General features: G+C 40.1%; 1 protein-coding gene across 1 annotated transcript in view; it reads right to left on the reverse strand.

Annotated features, from left to right (window-relative positions):
* tmem47 (transmembrane protein 47) overlaps positions 1-20,754 on the reverse strand; it is a 34,477-nt gene extending 13,723 nt beyond the window's left edge. Inside the window, exons 1-2 of the mRNA XM_073045668.1 lie at positions 20,150-20,754; positions 4,918-5,058 (exon numbers count right to left, since the gene is read on the reverse strand). Of these exons, the coding sequence (XP_072901769.1) occupies positions 4,918-5,058; positions 20,150-20,372 (364 nt within the window). The 5' untranslated portion in view covers positions 20,373-20,754. The remainder of the gene's footprint in view (positions 1-4,917; positions 5,059-20,149) is intronic.
* Between the last annotated feature and the right edge of the window lie 261 nt (positions 20,755-21,015).

The raw sequence follows: 21,015 nt of genomic DNA on the forward strand, positions 1-21,015 counted from the left end.
TTCTACTTTTTGCATAATAACTCTACTTTTTCCCCTGATAGTACATTAATATTCTGAAAGGTTAGTAAATCTTTTTTTAAGCAAATGTGTCTATTTCAAATGTAATGAGCACTGGCACTTAAACAAAATGAGCTAAATTACCCCAGATGACATGGAATGAAAAGCTATGGGGCTGAACTAATAAAATATTAAACATTTAATTGTCAGCTACTGTATCCTTTCAGGCACCGACAACTTGCATGAATAATATCCAGGAAAAGGAGGAGCAATAAATTTGAAAGAGCAAAGTTGCAGAAAGATCTGCTTTTGGACTGTTTATCCAACCTTGCTCTATCGTTGCCAGAGAATACGTCTTTTGCTCAATGGTCAGATAAATTTGCCAATCATTAATTTCCAGCTGCCAGTTTTCAAAACCATTGTGCATCTCTGACTAATTTTGTTTTTTGGTTGAATGTTTTAGTCACTAGTAAAGTGCTATTTGCTGTGTTGAAAGATTAGAAATAAATTGCAATTATTTAAAGGATTAAAAAGTGACTTATGTTATCTAATTAAAATAATGCAAGAGAAATAATCGTGGTCTAAATTGTACTTGAGCACCTATCAGTATCAAGTTAGTCCTAAAGTACACATTCCTGCTGCAGCCAGAGAGCTTGAAGTGTTGTCACAACATTGCAACCACAGCCTTCCTATGAGGCAGACTGGCTCATTAGAAGCACCTCTCTCTTGGGGAACAGAACCTGATAACTCACTCCTGGACAATCCTGATGGCTTTCTGAGAGTCTATGCCTGTGAAATGCCTTTTCAATTGCCTCTAATTTATTCTGATTACCAGAAACATTATTAATAAATTGATTTATTCAGAAGTATGAATGTTTTGTAATAAATTTGTGCAAAAATATGATTTTTTAAACACATGTAAAATAGACATCGAAACCACACTAAACTGCCAAGTATTAATTGATAATATTAATATGAAGTGAAATTTAAAAAAAACAAATTTTTTCATGAAAATTTGCAACCTTGAAAGGGGCCACACAAATCCTGCATGGCATAAAACTAAGGAGATATAAATTATGTCTGACTTCTCAGCTTGTAAAATCAAGAACTGCTCCTGGACTTGGGGACGAGACCTGCAATTGAGTGGAAGGCCAGGTTTCCCAGTTTCCATCATCATTGGTACTTTTTTGTGCAATGTGCAGCTATGGAAGCCCTGAACACACTGACTCACAGTAAGGATGTAGCCAGCTTTTCTCTTACATGCCTGCAGCTCCAGGTAAGTATGATCTGGGCCAATGAATACAGTTGGTAAATTTGATCACGGCACTTTTCAGGACTGTGCTATCATCATTAATGTATCTACTTGTAAAGTAAATTGAAACCTGATTTCAAAATCTGCATTTTTCCCTTCACAAGTGCAAACCACCTTAACACACAAAAAACTTCTAATATAACTAAATTGTGACATCGCTGATGGGCAATTTGAAAACTGCATTGGAAGCAAAAGGTAATCTCTCATCCAGAAAATAAATTGGTCATTAAACAGCTGAGTAATGAATTATTCACCTCCCTGTACATCTCAGTCATTGAAACAGATCCAGTCACTTGCAACAGCTGCTTGCTCAGGTGTTCCTGCAACACAGTTGAGTTCTTTTAATGCAAACTATATGACACAGTCCTGTTTAAATTTATGGGCAGCACCAAATCTGTGAAACAGCCCAATTCAAGAAAGAAGAGAGCAAACTAGGAATTAAGGGGATTGCAAAGAAATGGCAGTTTTTCCACATTATTGCTTTTTTTGTGTTTCTTAATAATAAGTAGCAGCCAATTAAATAATCTAGAATAATTATACTTAAAATTAACAAGCAGCGGCATCAATATACAATTAGAAGAATAAAACAAAATAAAATCTATATTTCAACAGAGCAGATTTAAAGACTTATTAATAAAGGTAAAGAAAATATGTTTGATCAAGTGCAAAAGGAAACTGCAGAGCATGAAACAAAGTGTGTTAGCAGATGTAAATAAATAATGCAGAGGTAGAATAGAGTAAGAGGCTCAACATTGTAAAGGACAGAATTAAAATCATATTTTCAACATAGTTTAGAAAATATAATATACAGCAAAAATGCAGATGAAATAAATGCAGTAAAATATGAGTCAATGGGAATTTTATCTACTTAGGCTGTAAGTGGAAGTTAAAAATGAAAACAAATGGATCTGCCCTCTTCTGGCTTTAACAGGGCTGGGTACCAAGTAACTAATCTCTGAAAGAGGAGCAGACATCAAAATATTTTAAGGAAACTGTGTGCTTACATTTTAATTTTACAGCATCTTTAGTATCAGCAGTTGTTCTCAGGAAATCCACCTGACAGGCTAAACCCAACTTCTCAGTACTTTAGATGACTGCTTGTGAGCTAGAGGGGCAAGGAGATTTCATGCCCAAGCAAGAAATATGTTTAATTTATGCAAACAGACTCCACAATCAGTTCAGCTAACCCACCAATCCAAACCTCAGTGATCCTAATACACCATTGAAAATTTATCATCTGCCAACTCTAACCCCAAATAGTCAATCATTCCCTGACCACAACCACAACCTAAATGGGCAGGATCCCATTCAGTCTCAAACATAAAGTGTAATAATGCCATCTCTTTCTGATCCAAAGGTTGAAAATCTATTCACTTTAGGACCTCTTGCTGATCATTCTCACTGATCACTCACTACATCAAACCCCAATCTCCCAAACTCAATTTGAAATCTCAGTCGAATTCTTAAAGGTCCAAACTCAAAAGATACTTTTTACTCCTAACCCAACCTGAATGTCTGCAATCCCTGCCAGACCTGAAGGCCACCCCAATCCTAATTTTCAAAATTCAAACATCCCATTCTTCTTTCACAAGCTCCTAATCACCTCCAAAGAGTACATTCATTCCTTGACACAAACCACAATAATGTCATTCATTACTCTGAAGAAATGCTAAAGTTACTGACTTACCCTCACCTAAACCCAGATGATCTGTGTGAGGGTGAAATTCAGGTAACATAATGTGAGACTCATTATGTAGACCTGAGTAGGACATAAACCATTGTATGTGGCCTTTGTTATAGTAATTTCTTCCACATTGTCCTTCTTCCAGGAATTCGCTTATTTACGTCTTAACACTACTAATGCCTAACATCTCTAGCGTTGTGATTCAGTTATGGCTGAGAGCTTGTTTTAGTCCTTGACATACTTTAGTACACCAAGAGTTCTTCCTTGCACATATTTCAATAGCCTTTTGCCCTTTATCTCATAATTTATGCCATTGTCTCTTCTCTTTACAATTTGATTTTCCATTCCTTTCACACTTTGCCTTTCTTGTTGCTAACTTAATTTATTTTTGTTGGTAAAATGTCTCTTTTCCTCTCTCTTACCTTTTGCCTGATTGCTGTATTTTTCACAATCCAATATTTTGTTCATGCTGATATAATGGACAGCATTTTCTGCATTTTGTTCCCTATTGTTCTCTTCTCATTTTCTCTTCAACTTCTAAGCCCAACTGGCAGTGTTTCACTGTACCTCCTTCGGGGTCTACCTTTGTCAATTATTGCTGAAGACCAAGTGAAATTGTAAGGGCCCCAATATGTTTGTATAGCCTTCAAAGGGACTTTCATTGCTGCCTTGAATGTAGTGTCCAGCGACTACAGCATAACTGAGAAAATGTGAACCTTAAGGAAAACATATGAAATATCTCAAGAAAACATTGGTTTACTTCCAGATGAGGTCAAAGGCCAACTATAGAAACATGCATTCCCCACCCATTTTAACAGTCATTCTGCTATGTGCCAAAATAGTGGTTAAAATTGCTTCTTAAACACCATGTGTCAAACATAAGTCAGGAATTCCACATATGTAGTAGGTCAACAATTATCCAACCATACAACACAAGTTTATTCAGCAGTTTTGCCACAGGCATAACATAATGGTCATTGGAATAAGCAAATATGTTTACTTTTCTTGAAACAGATTTTGTGTAATTGCATGTTTTGAATACTAGGTTCAAGGACATTTGTCTACACTTCCCAGGAGTATTCCCAAAGGTGACTGGAAAGGCCCAGAAAATCCTGTACGAATTGATGAGGAGAACTAACAGTTTTTCAGGATTCCTTGTGTAATCAGGCAGCACAGTTTTTGTTAGTTCTCAGCTGAGAAAGCAGCAAGGGCAACTATATAGGGCTGGGAATTATCAAACATTTTGATCACCATTCAGTAACTCCTATGTGCTGTAAGGGAACTGGCTTGAGATGAGCTATAATTCCACCACACTGAATAGGTTGATAATGCTCAAAGTCTCTAATCTTGGATATCAGCAAACATGAAACATTGCTCCATGAAGAAATAGTGGAAAGGGAGGCAAATATTCAAAGATTTTTCACCCTCCCATTTATTTTCTCTTTCACGTTTTAGAAAATCCATTAAACCAGCCAATAAAATTATACACAGATCCTTTCCAGGTTACAAATGGCTTGAGTACAGACTGCTCGAAGGTACACATGGAGGAGTATTTGGGAGACCACTGGGATTTATTTGCCAGCTGCTGTGGGACTGCAGGCTTCTTTTGTTAAGTAGGATCTCTTTCCTTGGCAATATCTGTATGGTTGAGTTAAATGCCCTCGTTTAACTACATATTGCCCTTTGATGGCTTTAGTCTTTATTTAAATATATATCTGGGTGGCCACATTTCTGACTTGCGAACTCTTGAGGTTATAGACAGTTACAGACAGTTCCCAGGGACACAACTCTGACCTGTAACTAAAAATATCTGTTGACTAAATAGCCAATGTATTAATAAACATAGCACACAACTTATCCTCTCTCTCTATTACGTAAGACACATAAATCAAAGCTAAATCATTTGGATTTATTAACAAATTACCTGCAGAAAATAAAAGGATAGCCACAGGTTTGTAGAATTTTCGACGAGTCCCCTGACAGATTGAGATCAAAGCCACCAGAAAGGCAATGAGAATAATGGCAGCTCCAGTCAGAAGCAAGGCAACCGTGGCAATCTCCCAGTCTGTAACAAAGAAATTAAGAGTACAACTTGAGAATCCTTAAGACACAGTTGATTGCCTAATGTAAACTTACATCACTTACTAAAATAAATGCACAAATTTGGATAAATGGAAAAACAAACATGTCCTCCCACTGTTAATCTGTAACATTTGAACAGCAGGTTTAAAGACTGTAATGTGCAAAAAATAGTACAGTAGTAATCTGTCAATCTGTTTCATGCAAGAAAAGCAGGCTCCCCATCCACCTAAATAACTGTTTCTTTACTTTCCCATGGATTTTCAATTCACCTCCTGTGGGTTACTCCAGGGGCTATTTGACGTAAGCAGATGGAAAACTTTAAAAATGAACACAATCATTTCTTAATTTCAACATTTCTGGATGCTTCCAGCAATGTTACTATAATGTCAGTATTTGGGGTTTTTCCATTGGATGTAAACAGTCTAAAATGTGTATTTCCTGCATTCTATGTCTGATAGGAAGCTGAACTGCTTTGGGACCAGTAATACTGCAAGCACAGCCATTTGGGGGAAAACTATATAAAGGGAGTATCCCCAATCTAATAAACATTGAGCACATTAAGGAAGTATGCACAATTATTTGAAATTCTCCAAAAAAGGTAAGATCTAAATGCGTGTGAACATCCCTGGATGTGAATGCAGCTCTCAGATGAATAGCACTGATTAACAAAACCACAAAATCTACAAGTTTGAGATAAGGTGTTTCCCATGAGTAGACCAAGCCTGCTATTATGTATTCACTGAAAATGCATAAAATTATTTTGGTGCTGTTTTCTGTGATCTGTTTGAAGCAAACAGACTATTTTAAAGCTTCCCCTTTTTAAAGCTCAGATGTGCTTTAATGAACACTTGGAATTGTCTGTTTTATTTCCATAATTAACTGCTCAACAAAGAAATATGCCACCTGGATGGAAAGTAGTAGCAAGAGATGAGAAGCCAGAAACCCCTCAAGCTGATGTTTTCTCTAACAAACAATTACTGTATGTTAAATGTAGGACTGGTTTTTACCAGGGAGCCTTGCAAGCAGCCTTGTGCTATGGTCACTGAACAATAGAAGGCAAAAGAGAGAATCTGCAGGAGAACATTGCATAAACTAAATGAACAGGAGATACCTCAGGTGGTTTGACTGTTAGTCAATCAGTTTTCTGCAGCTCAAAATACGAGGGATGATTGATATGTTCGTGGCCTAAAGGTTTGATTGATATGTTCGTGGCCTAAAGGTAGAAGGAGTCAATTTTAGAAAACCTAGCACATTTATTTTTCAACATAGTCCCCTCCTACATTTACACACTTAGTCCAGTGGTCATGGAACATACGGATGTTGGACCTCCAGAAAGTGTCCACAGATGGGTGACTGATGAGTTTGTAGCCTAAGGTAGAAGGAGATGAGTAATACAGCTCTCGTTACCTGCACATGCAGGTCAACTCTTTGAGTGATTATGCAGAAAGTTTGAAGTTTGAAGTTATTAACTCATCTCCTTCTACCGATCAAAACAGGACATGTTTGAGTTTTTTTTAAATAAAGCAAAATATTATTTATTGATTTATTGAGATTCAGTGTGGAGTAGGCCCTTCGAGCTACACTGCCCAGCAGCCCCTGATTTAACCCTAGCCTAATCATGAAACAATTTGCAATGACCTATTAGTATGTCTTTGGACTGTGGGAGGAAACCGGAGCACCTGGAGGAAACCCACACAGTCACAGGAAGAACGTACAAACTCCTTACAGAAAACAGTGGGCTTGGACTTCGGAAAACTCCAGAACACATTATTGAGAATGAAATTCAATTTAAATGTAGTTGCTTCTTGTAAAGTAGGAAACATAGCAACAATTGATTTATAGTGATATTTTGACTAGATAACCTTGTTTTAATGAGGTAAAAATAATAATTATCATCTAAAAAAACCCAGAAAGAATCACATGGTTCTTCTTCAGAAAAAGTGCTGAGGATATTTTAAGTCAACTCAACTACACAGACAAAGTCTCAAAATAACACCACATTCAAATGATAGTTTTGTTACTAAGCAAAAATATCAGCCTGGAAAATATGCTCAAGTGAAGGTGGTAGCACTTGAATCCACACCTTGCCCCCATCAACATCAGCAGTTGCTGCCACCGAGCTATGGTTCACATAACATTATATGCTAAATAATGAAACTACTCTCATCTGATTGCTTGTGAGTTCGTGTGGAATGATTTTGGCAAACCTTTAATAGCAAGTTGTTTACGTTCTCAGCCTGAGCATAATGTTTTAATTGGCATGGAAATTAAAGCATGAGAAAATGTTAAAATGGAAGAATAAGTAACTTATTAATAGCTACTCTTCCTCACAGCAGTTGAAACTTGGAGACTGATAGGGGCCTTATTGCTCATTATATTCATGCCAGGCATTAAAAGAGACATTTATACAAGTCACTAGCTCCTGATCCATTGTCAAAAGGACATCAACTAGATAACTCAGAGGTCTTACCAATTATACTTTTATGTAGTAAGTACCCTATTCAAATGAAATTACACTTTTACATTCCCTGATGAGGCATGCAGTATGCCAGATCTGGTGTTTGTAAAGGGCATTGAAACACTGTTCTGGGAAGTAGTCATGTTTTGGCTCCACTGGTGATGATGATTCATCCACAAAATATTGGTCTGGAATTTCTAGGCTGTTGTAGGCCACCCTTATTTGTCACTTGGTCCTTGCCTTCCTTGAGTTGATTTCAATTGCACTTGGAAAGTTCAAAATTGTGTGGTACCAAGGTGGTGTTATGCTAACACAAGCCAAGGAACTTTCTATAACCCTATGCTATTCCAGAAAAACTGTACAGTGCAGCTTTTAATTTCCAGACTCACAGCATGGCACGTAAATAAGAGTTGGGAGATGCTCAGAGCTGACAATGGCCTCAGAAATCTACAAGCGTTCTGCTACAGATTATACTCCACTGGAAGATTCTTACAATGGACCCTGCCTGACAGACTTGCATCAATTGGATGCTGTCTTCTTTTCCCCAAAAGATGCTGAACTGTAAATTAAGTAAAGTTGTAAAAAATCTATGATACAACATTTAAAGCAGCTAACTAATTTGAGAAAGCAGTCCATGGCATACTTATCTTACCAAAGATAGAGGGAGCCCATAGAAACATAGAATATAGGTGCAGGAGTAGACCATTCGGTCCTTCGAGCCTGCACCACCATTCAGTATGATCATGACTGATCACATCCAACTCAGAACCCTGTACCTGCTTTCTCTCCATACTCCCGATCCCTTTAGCCACAAGGGCCATATCTAACTTCCTCTTAAATATAGCCAATGAACCGGCCTCAACTGGTTCCTGTGGCAGAGAGAATTCCACAGATTCACCACTCTCTGTGTGAAGAAGTTTTTCCTCATCTCAGTCCTAAAAGGCTTCCCCTTTATCCTCAAACTGTGACCCCTCGTTCTGGACTTCCCCAACATTGGAAACAATCTTCCTGCAACTAGCCTGTCCAATCCCTTTAGAATTTTATACGTTTCAATAAGATCCCCCCTCAATCTTCTAAATTCCAGTGAGTACAAGCCTAGTCGATCCAGTCTTTCTTCATATGAAAGTCCTGCCATCCCAGGAATCAATCTGGTGAACCTTCTCTGTACTCCCTCTATGGCAAGAATGTCTTTCCTCAGATTAGGGGACCGAAACTGCACACAATATTCTAGGTGCGGTCTCACCAAGGCCTTGTACAACTGCAGTAGAATCCCCCTGCTCCTGTACTCAAATCCTTTTGCTATGAATGCGAACATACCATTTGCCTTTTTCACCGCCTGCTGTACCTGCATGCCCACCTTCAATGACTGGTGTCCAATGACACCCAGGTCTCGTTGCATCTTCCCTTTTCCTAATCGGCCACCATTCAGATAATAAACTGTTTTCCTGTTCTTGCAACCAAAGTGGATAACCTCACATTTCTCCACATTAAATTGCATCTGCCATGAATTTGCCCACTCACCTAACCTATCCAAGTCACCCTGCATCCTCTTAGCATCCTCCTCATAGCTAACACCACCGCCCAGCTTCGTGTCATCCGCAAACTTGGAGATGCTGCAATTAATTCCCTCATCTAAATCATTAATATATATTGTAAACAACTGGGGTCCCAGCACTGAGCCTTGCGGTACCCCTCTAGTCACTGCCTGCCATTCTGAAAAGGTCCCTTTTAGTCCCACTCTTTGCTTACTGTCTGCCAACCAAGTCTCTATCCACATCAATACCATACCCCCAATACCGTGTGCTTTAAGTTTGCACACTAATCTCCTGATACTATCCCTATATCCCTATATATCCTGATATATATCCCTATCCTGATACTGATACTATCCCTAATTTCCCTTGTCAGCCACGGGTGCACTACCTTCCCTGGTTTATTCTTTTGCCAAACTGGGATGAACAATTGTTATAGTTCATCCATGCGATCTTTAAATGCTTGCCATTGCATATCCACCGTCAACCCTTTAAGTATCATTTGCCAGTCTATCTTAGCTAATTCACGTCTCATACCTTCAAAGTTACCCTTCTTTAAGTTCAGAACCTTAGTTTCTGAATTAACTATGTCATTCTCCATCTTAATGAAGAATTCCACCATATTATGGTCCCTCTTACCCAAGGGGCCTCGCACGACAAGATTGCTAACTAACCCTTCCTCATTGCTCAATACCCAATCTAGAATGGCCTGCTCTCTAATTGGTTCCTCGACATGTTGGTTCAAAAAACCATCCCGCATACATTCCAAGAAATCCTCTTCCTCAGCACCCTTACCAATTTGGTTCACCCAATCTATATGTAGATTGATGTCACCCATTATAACTACTGTTCCTTTATTGCACGCATTTCTAATTTCCTGTTTAATGCCATCCCCAACCTCACTACTACTGTTAGGTGGCCTGTACACAACTCCCACCAGCGTTTTCTGCCCCTTAGTGTTATGCAGCTCTACCCATATCGATTCCACATCCTCCAGGCTAATGTCCTTCCTTTCTATTGCGTTAATCTCCTCTCTAACCAGCAATGCTAGCCCACCTCCTTTTCTTTCCTGTCTATCCCTCCTGAATATTGAATATCCCTGGATGTTGAGCTCCCATCCTTGGTCACCCTGGAGCCATGTCTCTGTGATCCCAACTATATCATATTCATTAATAACTATCTGCACATTCAATTCATCCACCTTGTTACGAATGCTCCTCGCATTGACACACAAAGCCTTCAGGCTTGTTTTTACAACACTCTTAGCCCTTATACAATTATGTTGAAAAGTGGCTCTTTTTGCTTTTTGCCCTGGATTTGCCTGCCTGCCACTTTTACTTTTCACCTTACTACTTTTTGCTTCTACCCTCATTTTACACATCTCTGTCTCTCTGCACTTGTTCCCATCCCACTGCCACATTAGTTTAAAGCCTCCTGAACAGCAGTAGCAAACGTTCCCCCATGCAGACAGTGGTCCAGACACAGCATTAAGTTAAGCCATATCCCTCTAAAGCACCATTTTAATCTTTTGGATTGTAAGCACCAAGTGTGGCACAAATCACAAATAAGGAAGAGCAAGGAGAAGTAGTGCGAAGAAGTATTTGCCAGGAATTCCCACCAGCCACCTTTCTTAAATGCATGAATAGTGGATCAATACCTTAGATGACTTCAGAAGGCAACTGATAAGATGAGCAAAGGCAACTTGAACATGCTACAACTCTTGTCAATGAATGTGCTTCATGTATATTCAGCTTCTACGCCAAGGAGTTGCAGGCTCACAACACAACTATTTGAGCTAACGTTCCAGATCAGTACTGAGGGAGTGCTATACCAGTGGAAGTGTTGTCCTTCATATCAAATGCTAAAGCAATACCTACATACTTGATTAAATAGTCATAAAACAGCCCATACCTTTACTTTTAAGAAAATAGGGTTAAATATGAGGTCAATCAGTACTGATAATTTAGACATTTGTGCAATGCTCTCTGTGGGAATCTGAGGTATTGAAAAATTACTGCCATGTTTCCCACAAAACCACAGTAGCAGTTTTTTTTCAAAAATAGATCATTAGTACAATTACAAAAGGCACATTTTAATGAGAGAATTTCTTATGTTGTGAGGTAATCCAAAAGAAAATATGCTTTGGGTTACCTCACAGAGACAATGATAGAGGAGTCACTGAAAGCAAAATGGTCTTATGCTGATAAATGTTCTTCTCATGGCACTGAAATCAAGGCAATTGATGTCTTTGTCCATGTCTGTGAACAGGACAAGCTCAGGATTCTGACTCTGAAGACATTGGGATGGGATTGGCAGTAAAGTGCCATCATACAATTTATAAACCATTTTTACTAAGTGCCTGGCAGCTGCATTACAGTAAGAGAGAAAGAAAGATCTAGCCGACTCAATTCATTCAAAGCAGCTCATTTTAAGGACAGAAGCTACAATACGTCACCTCTTTAGTTTTTCCCCTTGAGACCGGTAGCACTCAAAAGCAGACACTCAGATGTACTCGAGCTTATCCTAAGCATGGACTGGTTCTGCTATGGATGGTCATATTAAGGTAATGACTGAATGTGGGACAGTGTAAGTTGCCAAGTTGGAAATACAGAGCATGCTGTCTTTGGCACACAGGACTGCATTTCATTCACCAGCAAATTGCACTAAACATCTTGACTGTAGCTCAGCTTTCTTGATGGCTTTCCACATCAGCTCATGCTTCATTCAACTTGCTGCACAATGACTCCTCTACACACAAAGATGAAGCAGACTGCAATAATTTTGATAACTTTGGAGGTCTTCTCTAATGTTATGATACCAGCCCCCTCCTTTGCGAGAATCGCAAGAGACCTAGTGCGGGGGGGGGGGGGGGGGGGGTCAATGACCCAAGAGAGAGAGAGAGGTGCTGAATAGGCACAGGAAATGGGAGAGAGAGACGTGCTGAATACCACGTTCCACCGGGATGAAGCATAAAGCGACCCTGAATATTGTCTCATGAAGACCATGTGTAAAGCCCTCGGGCAAAGTGGGCTGGTTGAAAGAGAGATTGACACCTGCGATCCCGTGAGGAAGTATAAAGGAGGGTCTGGGGGGGGGGGACCCCTCCAGACGCACCAAGGAGACACGATAGCGATCCCGTCGTAGCGGGAAGCCATTTTGAAGGAAGCCACGTGCGTTAGATTCGGAATCGGGAGTCTGTGGCTGGAATCACGGAAAATCGCTTTTAACTAACAACAGGAAAGCCTGCTCTCCTGATTCCACGGCTTTGCTTCGTAAGGACCCGGGCAAGTGTTCCTTTTCTCACCAATCTCTCTCTCTCTCTCCAACACGGGAAACTCAGCGGTTCCCAAAAGGCTGAAGCCTGCCGACTTTTGAATGACTGTTATATTTTCCAAATGGACAAGATATTATCCCCTAGACAACGATAGAGCTTATTTCTGATTGATCATTACTATACCTGCGCTTTAGATTGGGTATTGACGACGTATGTTATCAAAATGTTTGTATTAACCTTCCTTTTGTGCCCCTTTATAAATAAAAACGTTTAAAAATGGTACCATCAGACTTCAGTGGACCTCTCTATCTTTGCTGGTAAGTGAACCAGTTACGGGATACGTAACACTAAGCACTCTACCTCTACAGTCCAATTGCAGAATCTTTGCTTTACCACATCAGAAATATGCTCCAGATTAGTCCTCGATCAATGATGTTCAGCCGATTAAATGGCCTTTGTACAAACGCCCCTGCTGCAGGTGGATAATAGAACTGATGTGAATGTGATGAGCATGAGTTACAAGTAAAAGACTGGAAGGACTGGATTGCTTTGTAAGCTGCCATTGAACTCAATGTTCCCTGTGTCAGAAGGAAATATGGAAATGCGCCTTAACAAACACACCTCTCAGAAAGTTGAGGTGTAAGGAGTTAGAGAATATGAGAGAAGCCTCAGTGATGGGGCTTCATCACCTGTTGGATGTCAGAAAATGTAGTTGAGGCTTGACCCAAAAGCAGAGCAGTGGAGAAGACTTAGTGGTGAGTGATAACTTTCATAAAAAACTGCAAAATAACAAGACATGAGCGGCCACAAGACCACGAGAGAGCAGATACTAAACATGATAAGGCAATAAGGTACCTTGTGCAACCGGTTGCAGCAAGCTGGTTTGTATGAGTTTGAGTCGTTTGTATGATGAGGGTTGTGTTTAAATGGGTTGCAGGGTATGAGTTACTTGATCCATGCCATGGCCTGGGCCCTCCACTCTGTACTGTCCAACTTGGAAAATGGGATCTCATATGCCAGGCTGCTGTTTACAGACTTCTGTTTGGCATTTAACACCATCATACCCCAGAAACTGGTGGGGAAACTGTCCTTGCTGGTTCTCAGTGCCTTCCTCTGCAACTGGATCCTTGACTTCTTGACAAGACAGGCCACAATGGGCAGCATCATCTCTAGTCCCATTACTCTGGCGCTCCCCAGGGCTGTGTGCTCAGCCAACTGCTGACACATGATTGGGTCGCAGGATTCAGATCAAACCATGTCATTATGTCTGCGGATGACGCTACAGTGGCTGGACTCATCCACAACAACGATGAGTCAGAGTACAGAGATGAAGTAGAGCGGCTAGTGGACTGGTGTGAGAACAGTAACCTCAGTCTGAACTTGGAGCAGACCAAGGAAATGATTGTGGACTTCAGGGAGGTACAGATGAACCATCCCCCACTGTAGAGAGAGTTAAATGCACCAAGTTCCTGGTTCACATAATGGATGACTTTATCTGGTCCCTCAATGTCACCTTCCTGAACAAGAAGGCACAGCAGCACCTCCACTTTCTACCATTGGGAAAGAGACTCGGATGCATAAAGACAAGAAGAATCAGGATGGGAAACAGCTTCTTCCCTGCTTCTGAACTCCCTGCCACATCGCATTTGAAGTGTCACCGGATAATTTGTACTATACCCTACTTATATACTTAATATAATTATATACTATATAATACTTAATTTACACACTTTACTTTGTTTATCTATGCATAATTCATTTGTAGATTTAACTCTTACTTTCCTAAATTATTGTGTGTTATGTGTACTACTGTGCTTTACACGCTGGTACAGGGAAACGTCTCATTTGGCAGTATGCATGTATAAAGTTAAGTGACAATAAACTTGACTTAACATGAAGCAAGTGGCAGGTGACTCCTGTTAGCCGGATAGAGACTGGGAGGAGACAGCATGTGCTGGCCTGACAGTTGTTATGTTTCTGGCTTGCCACCAGCTATTCATACGATCTACTTGAACTTTCCAACTGTACAAGCAAATGTGACTTCCACATAATAAAGGCATCTACAGTAACAGGTACTGACTAGTAAGATGACATGAATAACAATCTGGAAGACGTTGTTCACTCATATGGGTACCATTTCACTGTTCTCCGTAAAAATTTCCCCTTGTTTCTCCTTCAACATATGCTACCTTTCCACAGGAAAGCTGATTAATGTGTTGCTGGTTCAAGACAAAGCATCTGTCACTGGCTTGACACTTCTGTGCACAGTATACTGTTGTGCACAGCAGGTGATCTTTCACACATCCCCGGCCGTGACATGGATGAATTCAGTTGCATAAAAGCTCGCCGCTGTGATAATTTTTATTCATGGGAGGACACTTCCTTGTCCAAACAGCTATCTGCTGGGTCACTCTGGAACATATGGCAGAGCTCAGTAAGAAGTTGCCTGACAAAGAGAAGACGGCTCTTCACCTGCCATGCCAGTTTAAGATCACCAGGGTCCGTAACTGCAGCTCCCAGGCTAGTATTGTCTGAAGGAATAATTCTTCAGGAGTCATTTTACCTGCATTTATTAATCTTTATGAATTTGCCTTGCTGATTTAAATCCTCAAACATAAGTTTCACCCAAAGAGGTTCCAATCTCTCCCCATCCTAAATGTTTGCAGCAACAACTGTGCGAAAAAGCAATGAATTCTGAGGTGGAAACATTCTACAATGATAGAAATGAATATTGGGAGCTAAATAGGTTTAAATGCCAAATCTTCTTTAAAACAGTTTTAAACTTTATTACAACAAACTTAGTTTTGGGGATTAATTTTCCAGTATGCCAGTCTAGTCATACACCCAAATGAGTTAGGCCTCCCCCAAACAATGCAAATTTCATTTGGAGACCTCACTAATATCATTCCTTCTCTTTAAGAGGGCCCTTGCCCACAAAAAGTACAACCACTCTTGTTCCTTTATTTCCCTGAAATCACATCCTCACTGCAGCATCATATGTATTCTCAACAATTGCTGCAAATTTCAAAGTTTGCATCTCGTTGACATTATTTCTACCATCTCTGTTAGCCACTGGATGACACCCACTGCAACCAGCAAGACAGCTGCCTCCAAGCAGTATTTCCAATTGATGCCATCACATGTCATTGACAAGTCCTGCCTTAGCTGTGCAGAAAGAAACACCTGACAGCAATAAAAGAGTTTAATAATTCAAGTGCTTCATATCACCAATAACATATTCAGGTAGAAATTCCTAAATATGAAAATTATTACCTGCAAAAGATACCTTGAAAGTAACCATTTCATTACCAATCTTGGATAACTGCATCATGAATTTGTTCTGTTCTGCCACAACTCAATAATCTGAATCTTTTCTACAGACACATCAACATTTGTCATATTGACATATTTCTGTCAGATCTGTCATGCATCTTATTTAATTGCTATAATATCAACATTACTGGCTAATATAAAATGCACTTTATTAAAATGTAAATTTTGGTCATTCTAATTAGCATCTAGAACATTATAGCACTGGACAGGCCATTCAGCCCATGATGTTGGCCTGATCTAGATGCCAATTTATAGTAAATGTCCCCCTCTCGTGGATTACCCATACTCTCCGTTCCTTTCATATTCATGTGTCTATCTAAAAGCCTCTTAAACTCCACCAAACTGCTTGTTTCCATGACTACACCTGGTAACCTATTCCAAGCACTACCATCCTCTGCATTAAAAAAAAACATGCCCCTCACAGAACCTTTAAGCTTCTCCACATAGCCTTAAAGAATGGTGTTTGTCATTTCTATTCTGAGGAAAAGATTCTGACTGTCTTTCCTATTCCTCTCATAATCTAAGAAAACCTCTAATAGATCACCTACCAGCCTCTGACTCTCGGGAAAACAACTGAAGTTTGTTCAATCTTTCCTTATAGTTCACAGCCTCTAATCTAGGCAATGTCTTGCTAAATTACTTCTACATCCTCTCCACAGTCTCCAGTTCCTTTCTATAATACACACAATACAGCTAGCACAGACTGACTAAAGATTTATATAATTGCAACAAATCTTCCTCACTTTTACACTCTACACCACTACCGATGAACATAGGCATGTCATACACCTCCTTTACCACCGTAAGTATAACCACTTCCAGTGAACTATGGGCCTGGACCCCAAGATCTTTCTGTGCCTCCTTGCTATTAAGCGGTCTACCATTAATATTCTCCCTTCCTTTGACCTCCTGAAATACAACACCTCAGATTTGCCTGGATTAAGCTTCATCTGCCACATTTTTTGCCCAGAGCTGTAATAGATTGATATCCCACTTCCTAATCCACCCATCCTTATTTTCATCCAAATCGTTGATACTGTATATATTACAAACAACAGAGGTCCCTGCACCGATCCCCACATAACACCCCTGATCAGGAACCTCCAGCCAGAGTAAGATCCATGCATGTTGCAGAAATGGCATGAGCATTAGAAACCAAAACTCCTTCTGGGACATCTGAATAAGATTTTTGAAATGATACACACTCTTGTAGTCCAGAGAGTCTCCTTTTATTTTAGCTTGCATTCTGCAATGTAATTTTTAAAAAATCTATTCAAAAACAGATAAGTTTTCTTTATTGTACTATTAAGTATGTTTTGTTGTCCCACTCTATCACAGTGTCTCTCTGAGGCTAGTAATCAGTGCCAAATTATTTGAATGATTTATGTTGTATAAAAGCCCTCACTGGAAAATAAGTGCAACTCACTGAACAGCCAGAGACTGAAATCATGCCCAAACTGTGGAATGAATTTAATTCTTATTTTCTATAGGTGAAGACGCTAGGCTCAGAATCAGAATCATATTTATTATCACTCTCTTATATGATGTGATTTTGTTTTGTGTTCTGTGGCAGCAGTACAGTATCAGAGATTATATTTAATTTTTAATACCATCACTATTTAAATACAACTTGGCAAGAAGAAACATCTTTTAATGAATTCTTTTTCTAAGGACAGCATTTCTGGGAATCCTTTCTGAACACTTTGGCCCTGGGTGAGTTAAACTCTACAACAGGAAACTCAGAATTTTCCAGAAAACAAATGTGCACAATATCAGGACTAAGTATCATGTCCAGAAGCATACTGACAGCCAGAGTTTAATAACCTTGGCTTGTTTCAGTTTGGAGACTCTTTAAGCACCAATGCTTTATTTGTATTTATAAGTCACACTGTTGTGTGAGGAATATGAACAGCACAAGAATAGCTTTTAACAGGAGTCGAGTGTAAGAAGGAGAGTACGGGATTGCTAACTGATTTCTTCTTCCTTATGGCTAGTTAATTACTGATGCAAACCAAACTGCTGCTGCTTTCCTCTCATTTCCCCAGTAACTGAATGTTTTTTTTTAATCCAGTAGGAGTGGATTATTCATATTTACCAAATAGGCACCATTAACTTGTCAACTGTTGAGTGCTGTGGGACTTGCGTTATCTGACAAAAGTCTTCATAAAAATAACCAGAGCATTTAGATAGTAAATCTCCCAAGAAACAACATGCTGTATTGCTCCAATTAAACCTCAGAATAATAAAGGTTTTGCCAGCAAACCAGGAAGGTGAGGTTGGGGGTACCAGTGAAGGGTGAATGGCCAATGCATAATGAGTTGACATTTTACTGAGGGTCCTTCCATGTTACCTCTGATTAATGAATAGTCACAAATAAAACTGTTGATGAGGGTACTTTTTAAAGTATTTGTGCAAAGGCAAAATGAAAAAGCACAGAGTTGTTGGATTTCTTGGCAGAAGGTATTTTTAGAGGCTTGCTGACAACTCACAACAATGAAGACACAAAATATGAAAAAATAGCAAAATGCAACTAAAATAGACAGTGAAGCAATGGGGTTGTTACGACGAATGGTTGCACAAATTATCAGCATTTGGCATTACTGATTTCTCTTTTCCTGAATTTCTGTTAATTACTTTAAAATTTCTCTGCAGCTATCTTGTACTGCCATTCACAAATATAATCATCAGGTAATGCATTTTAAAATGCATTTACATTAAAGTTACACATTTGTCTCGATTGTTAAGGTTGCAATTCAAGAAGTGGCAAAATAACAGAAAACCACTTTGCATTCTGGAGTCTCGCATTGCTGGACTTATTCAAGCAGGCCAGCTCACATCAGACTGATTTACATGAGCAATATATACCTTGGCTTACTATCTTTTTATTTTAGTTTGTCAGTTCCTTCTCCACGCTTAATGTATCTTTCAGTCTCTATTCACTTCAAGTTTTGCTTTTTATTTTTATTGCTTTATCTTCATTTCTTGATGCCATGATTCTCATTTATCTTGGTCTTTATTTTGAATCTATCCCACACTTGCAGGCAATTTAGATGTCTCTATTGTTCAATGTTCTGTTTTCCCAATCTGCTATTCACACCTTGTGTACTCCTTGTTTTTTTTCCAAGCATTCCTTCCAATCTTTGTGCTCCTGTTCTGGATTCTTCTCCACTCACTGTTGCATCGAAGCCACTCACAATCTTTATTTTCTGCCTCTTTTTTTTTAAAAAAAATTCTCAGTCCCTCTTCTGTCAGGCCAATGGTAATTTTCACATTTACTCCCCGTGCAGGTATGAAGTTAGTGCAAGATTTATGTCAGTATAATTATTTCTCTCCATTTTAGTTTGTTTCCTCAAATTCATTATTGTTTGCATCAGTACAGCACTCAGTAATTTCCACATTTTATTGGACACGTATCTATTGCTATGATATACTTAGATGAAAATCAAGATCCCTGACGGGTTCCAGGTCTGAAACATTAACCATTTTTCTTCCCAGAGTGCTACTTTAACTGCTGAATATTTTCAGCATTTTCCACCTTTATGTTTTTATCTTGGGTTCAGTTAGCATATCATGCTGCATGGACAACAATCACCACCAGTCTATCACCTCAGTTCAAGTGCACATTTCTAGTAGTATAATTTCTTCCTATATAAACATCTGTCCGATTATATCACCCCTTCAATGTGATAATTTCTCATTATTTATCATCAGTGCGCAGCATATCTAAATTCTGTTTTGATTCGATCTGTTTCTTTCAGGATTTAACTTGTTTTACTTGTTTGCAATATTTCCTGTAAACAAACTTGTCTTACACGTCTGTCCCTATAACACTTCTTGTTGCCAATACCTAACAGGTTGAAATCGTACGTCAATGTTTCTCAACAGAATATCCAAGAATGCTTCTGCCTGGGTCCCAGTGCAGTTCCGTGATTCTCCCAGTTCAGAGTATTCACAACGTGCATCCTGGGTTTGTCAACATGTAGCATGTCCTAATGGATATCTTTTTCTGTTGAGTACAGACACTTGCTCTGTGCAAATGTCAGGATTTCTCTTTAACACATAACACGGCCCTATTCACGATTTCTCCTTTCCGCGTCCTTTGGGTAATTCTAACCGTTAGAATTTCCGTCAAGTAGTTCTCAACTGATCTAAGCGCCTGTGCACCCACCATTCCCTTCTGGTTGTGAAATCTGCCTGTTTAACTCTGCCTGGCACAGATTAAGACGTTCATCTTCTTTCCTTACAAAGCTATTTATATATCTAACGGCAGCCCTGCATTCTGTTACATGCAGTTCTTAATTTCCCGAAAATTCCCTGTTCCTGCAACCTTGTCAGTTACTCAACAGTCCGTTGGAAATTCGCTATTGATTTTCAGTTGTTCTCAGCCCCTTTCTGACCCCGGCTCTCCTGCTTTTCTCCCGTCCCGGCTCGCCGGGGTCCCGTGCCCAATCTCCCGTGAGGGAATGGTGTTGCTTACCGCTGTCCAGCGCCCACTTGCAGTCCCACTCGCCGTCGGGAAGCGACCCGGCTCGAAAACACCTCTGCCAGAGAGAGAGGGAGAAGTGGCTGTCGGCGGTGACCCAGGCGGGACTCAGTAAGGCCACCACGTCCAGGCAGAGTGAGATGACCACGCACACCAAGCCGGTCAGTTTGAGCGGAGTTACCGCCGTCACTTGGCTCTCCTCGGTTGTTGACATCATGCAGCCGCCAGTCGTCAAAGCGGGAGCTCTCACTCTCTGCACCTCGCTCGCACAGAGCCCTGTGGCTGGCGCCTCGCTCAGTCCTGCTCACAGGCTCCCTTTCTCCCCCTCTTTCTCTCTCTCTCTCTCTCCCTCCGCTCCTTTCCTCACAAGATCTCTCGGACTTTCTGCAGTCAACGTGTGAGTCAGCTCCTTGCTGGGAAAGCGCTGAACGTTAACACCTCCCCCTTCCCACCCTCTGGCCCTGACGCCTCGTCCCAAACATCGCTCTGCGTTTCGAAATGCTTCCCTACTCCCATTGGTGATTATTCTCTGCCCAGCTCTTTCTCCCCAAACTTGCCCCCTCGCTTTTCCATCACCTTCTCCCCTTTTACCTCCAAAAATCCCCCAAACCATCCTCCCAGCACCTCCTTCATGTGATCAACCTCCAAATATCGCTCCATCACGCCTCCCCAAAAACCACCTTCTGGCCCTTCTCCCAACCCGCTCTCAATATTCATCCTTCAGTCTTAATGCCTCCTCTCAGTGTTTGTGCAGCTGTGAATGTTCAATTCTGCCTGGTGATTTTAATGCTTGTAGGCAGAAATAGACCTCCTGACTCAACCGTTCCAACCAACAGTCAGAAAAAATATGATTAGTTAAA

Source organism: Hemitrygon akajei, chromosome 5 (genome assembly GCF_048418815.1).
Source record: "Hemitrygon akajei chromosome 5, sHemAka1.3, whole genome shotgun sequence".
Lineage (NCBI taxonomy): Eukaryota > Metazoa > Chordata > Chondrichthyes > Myliobatiformes > Dasyatidae > Hemitrygon > Hemitrygon akajei.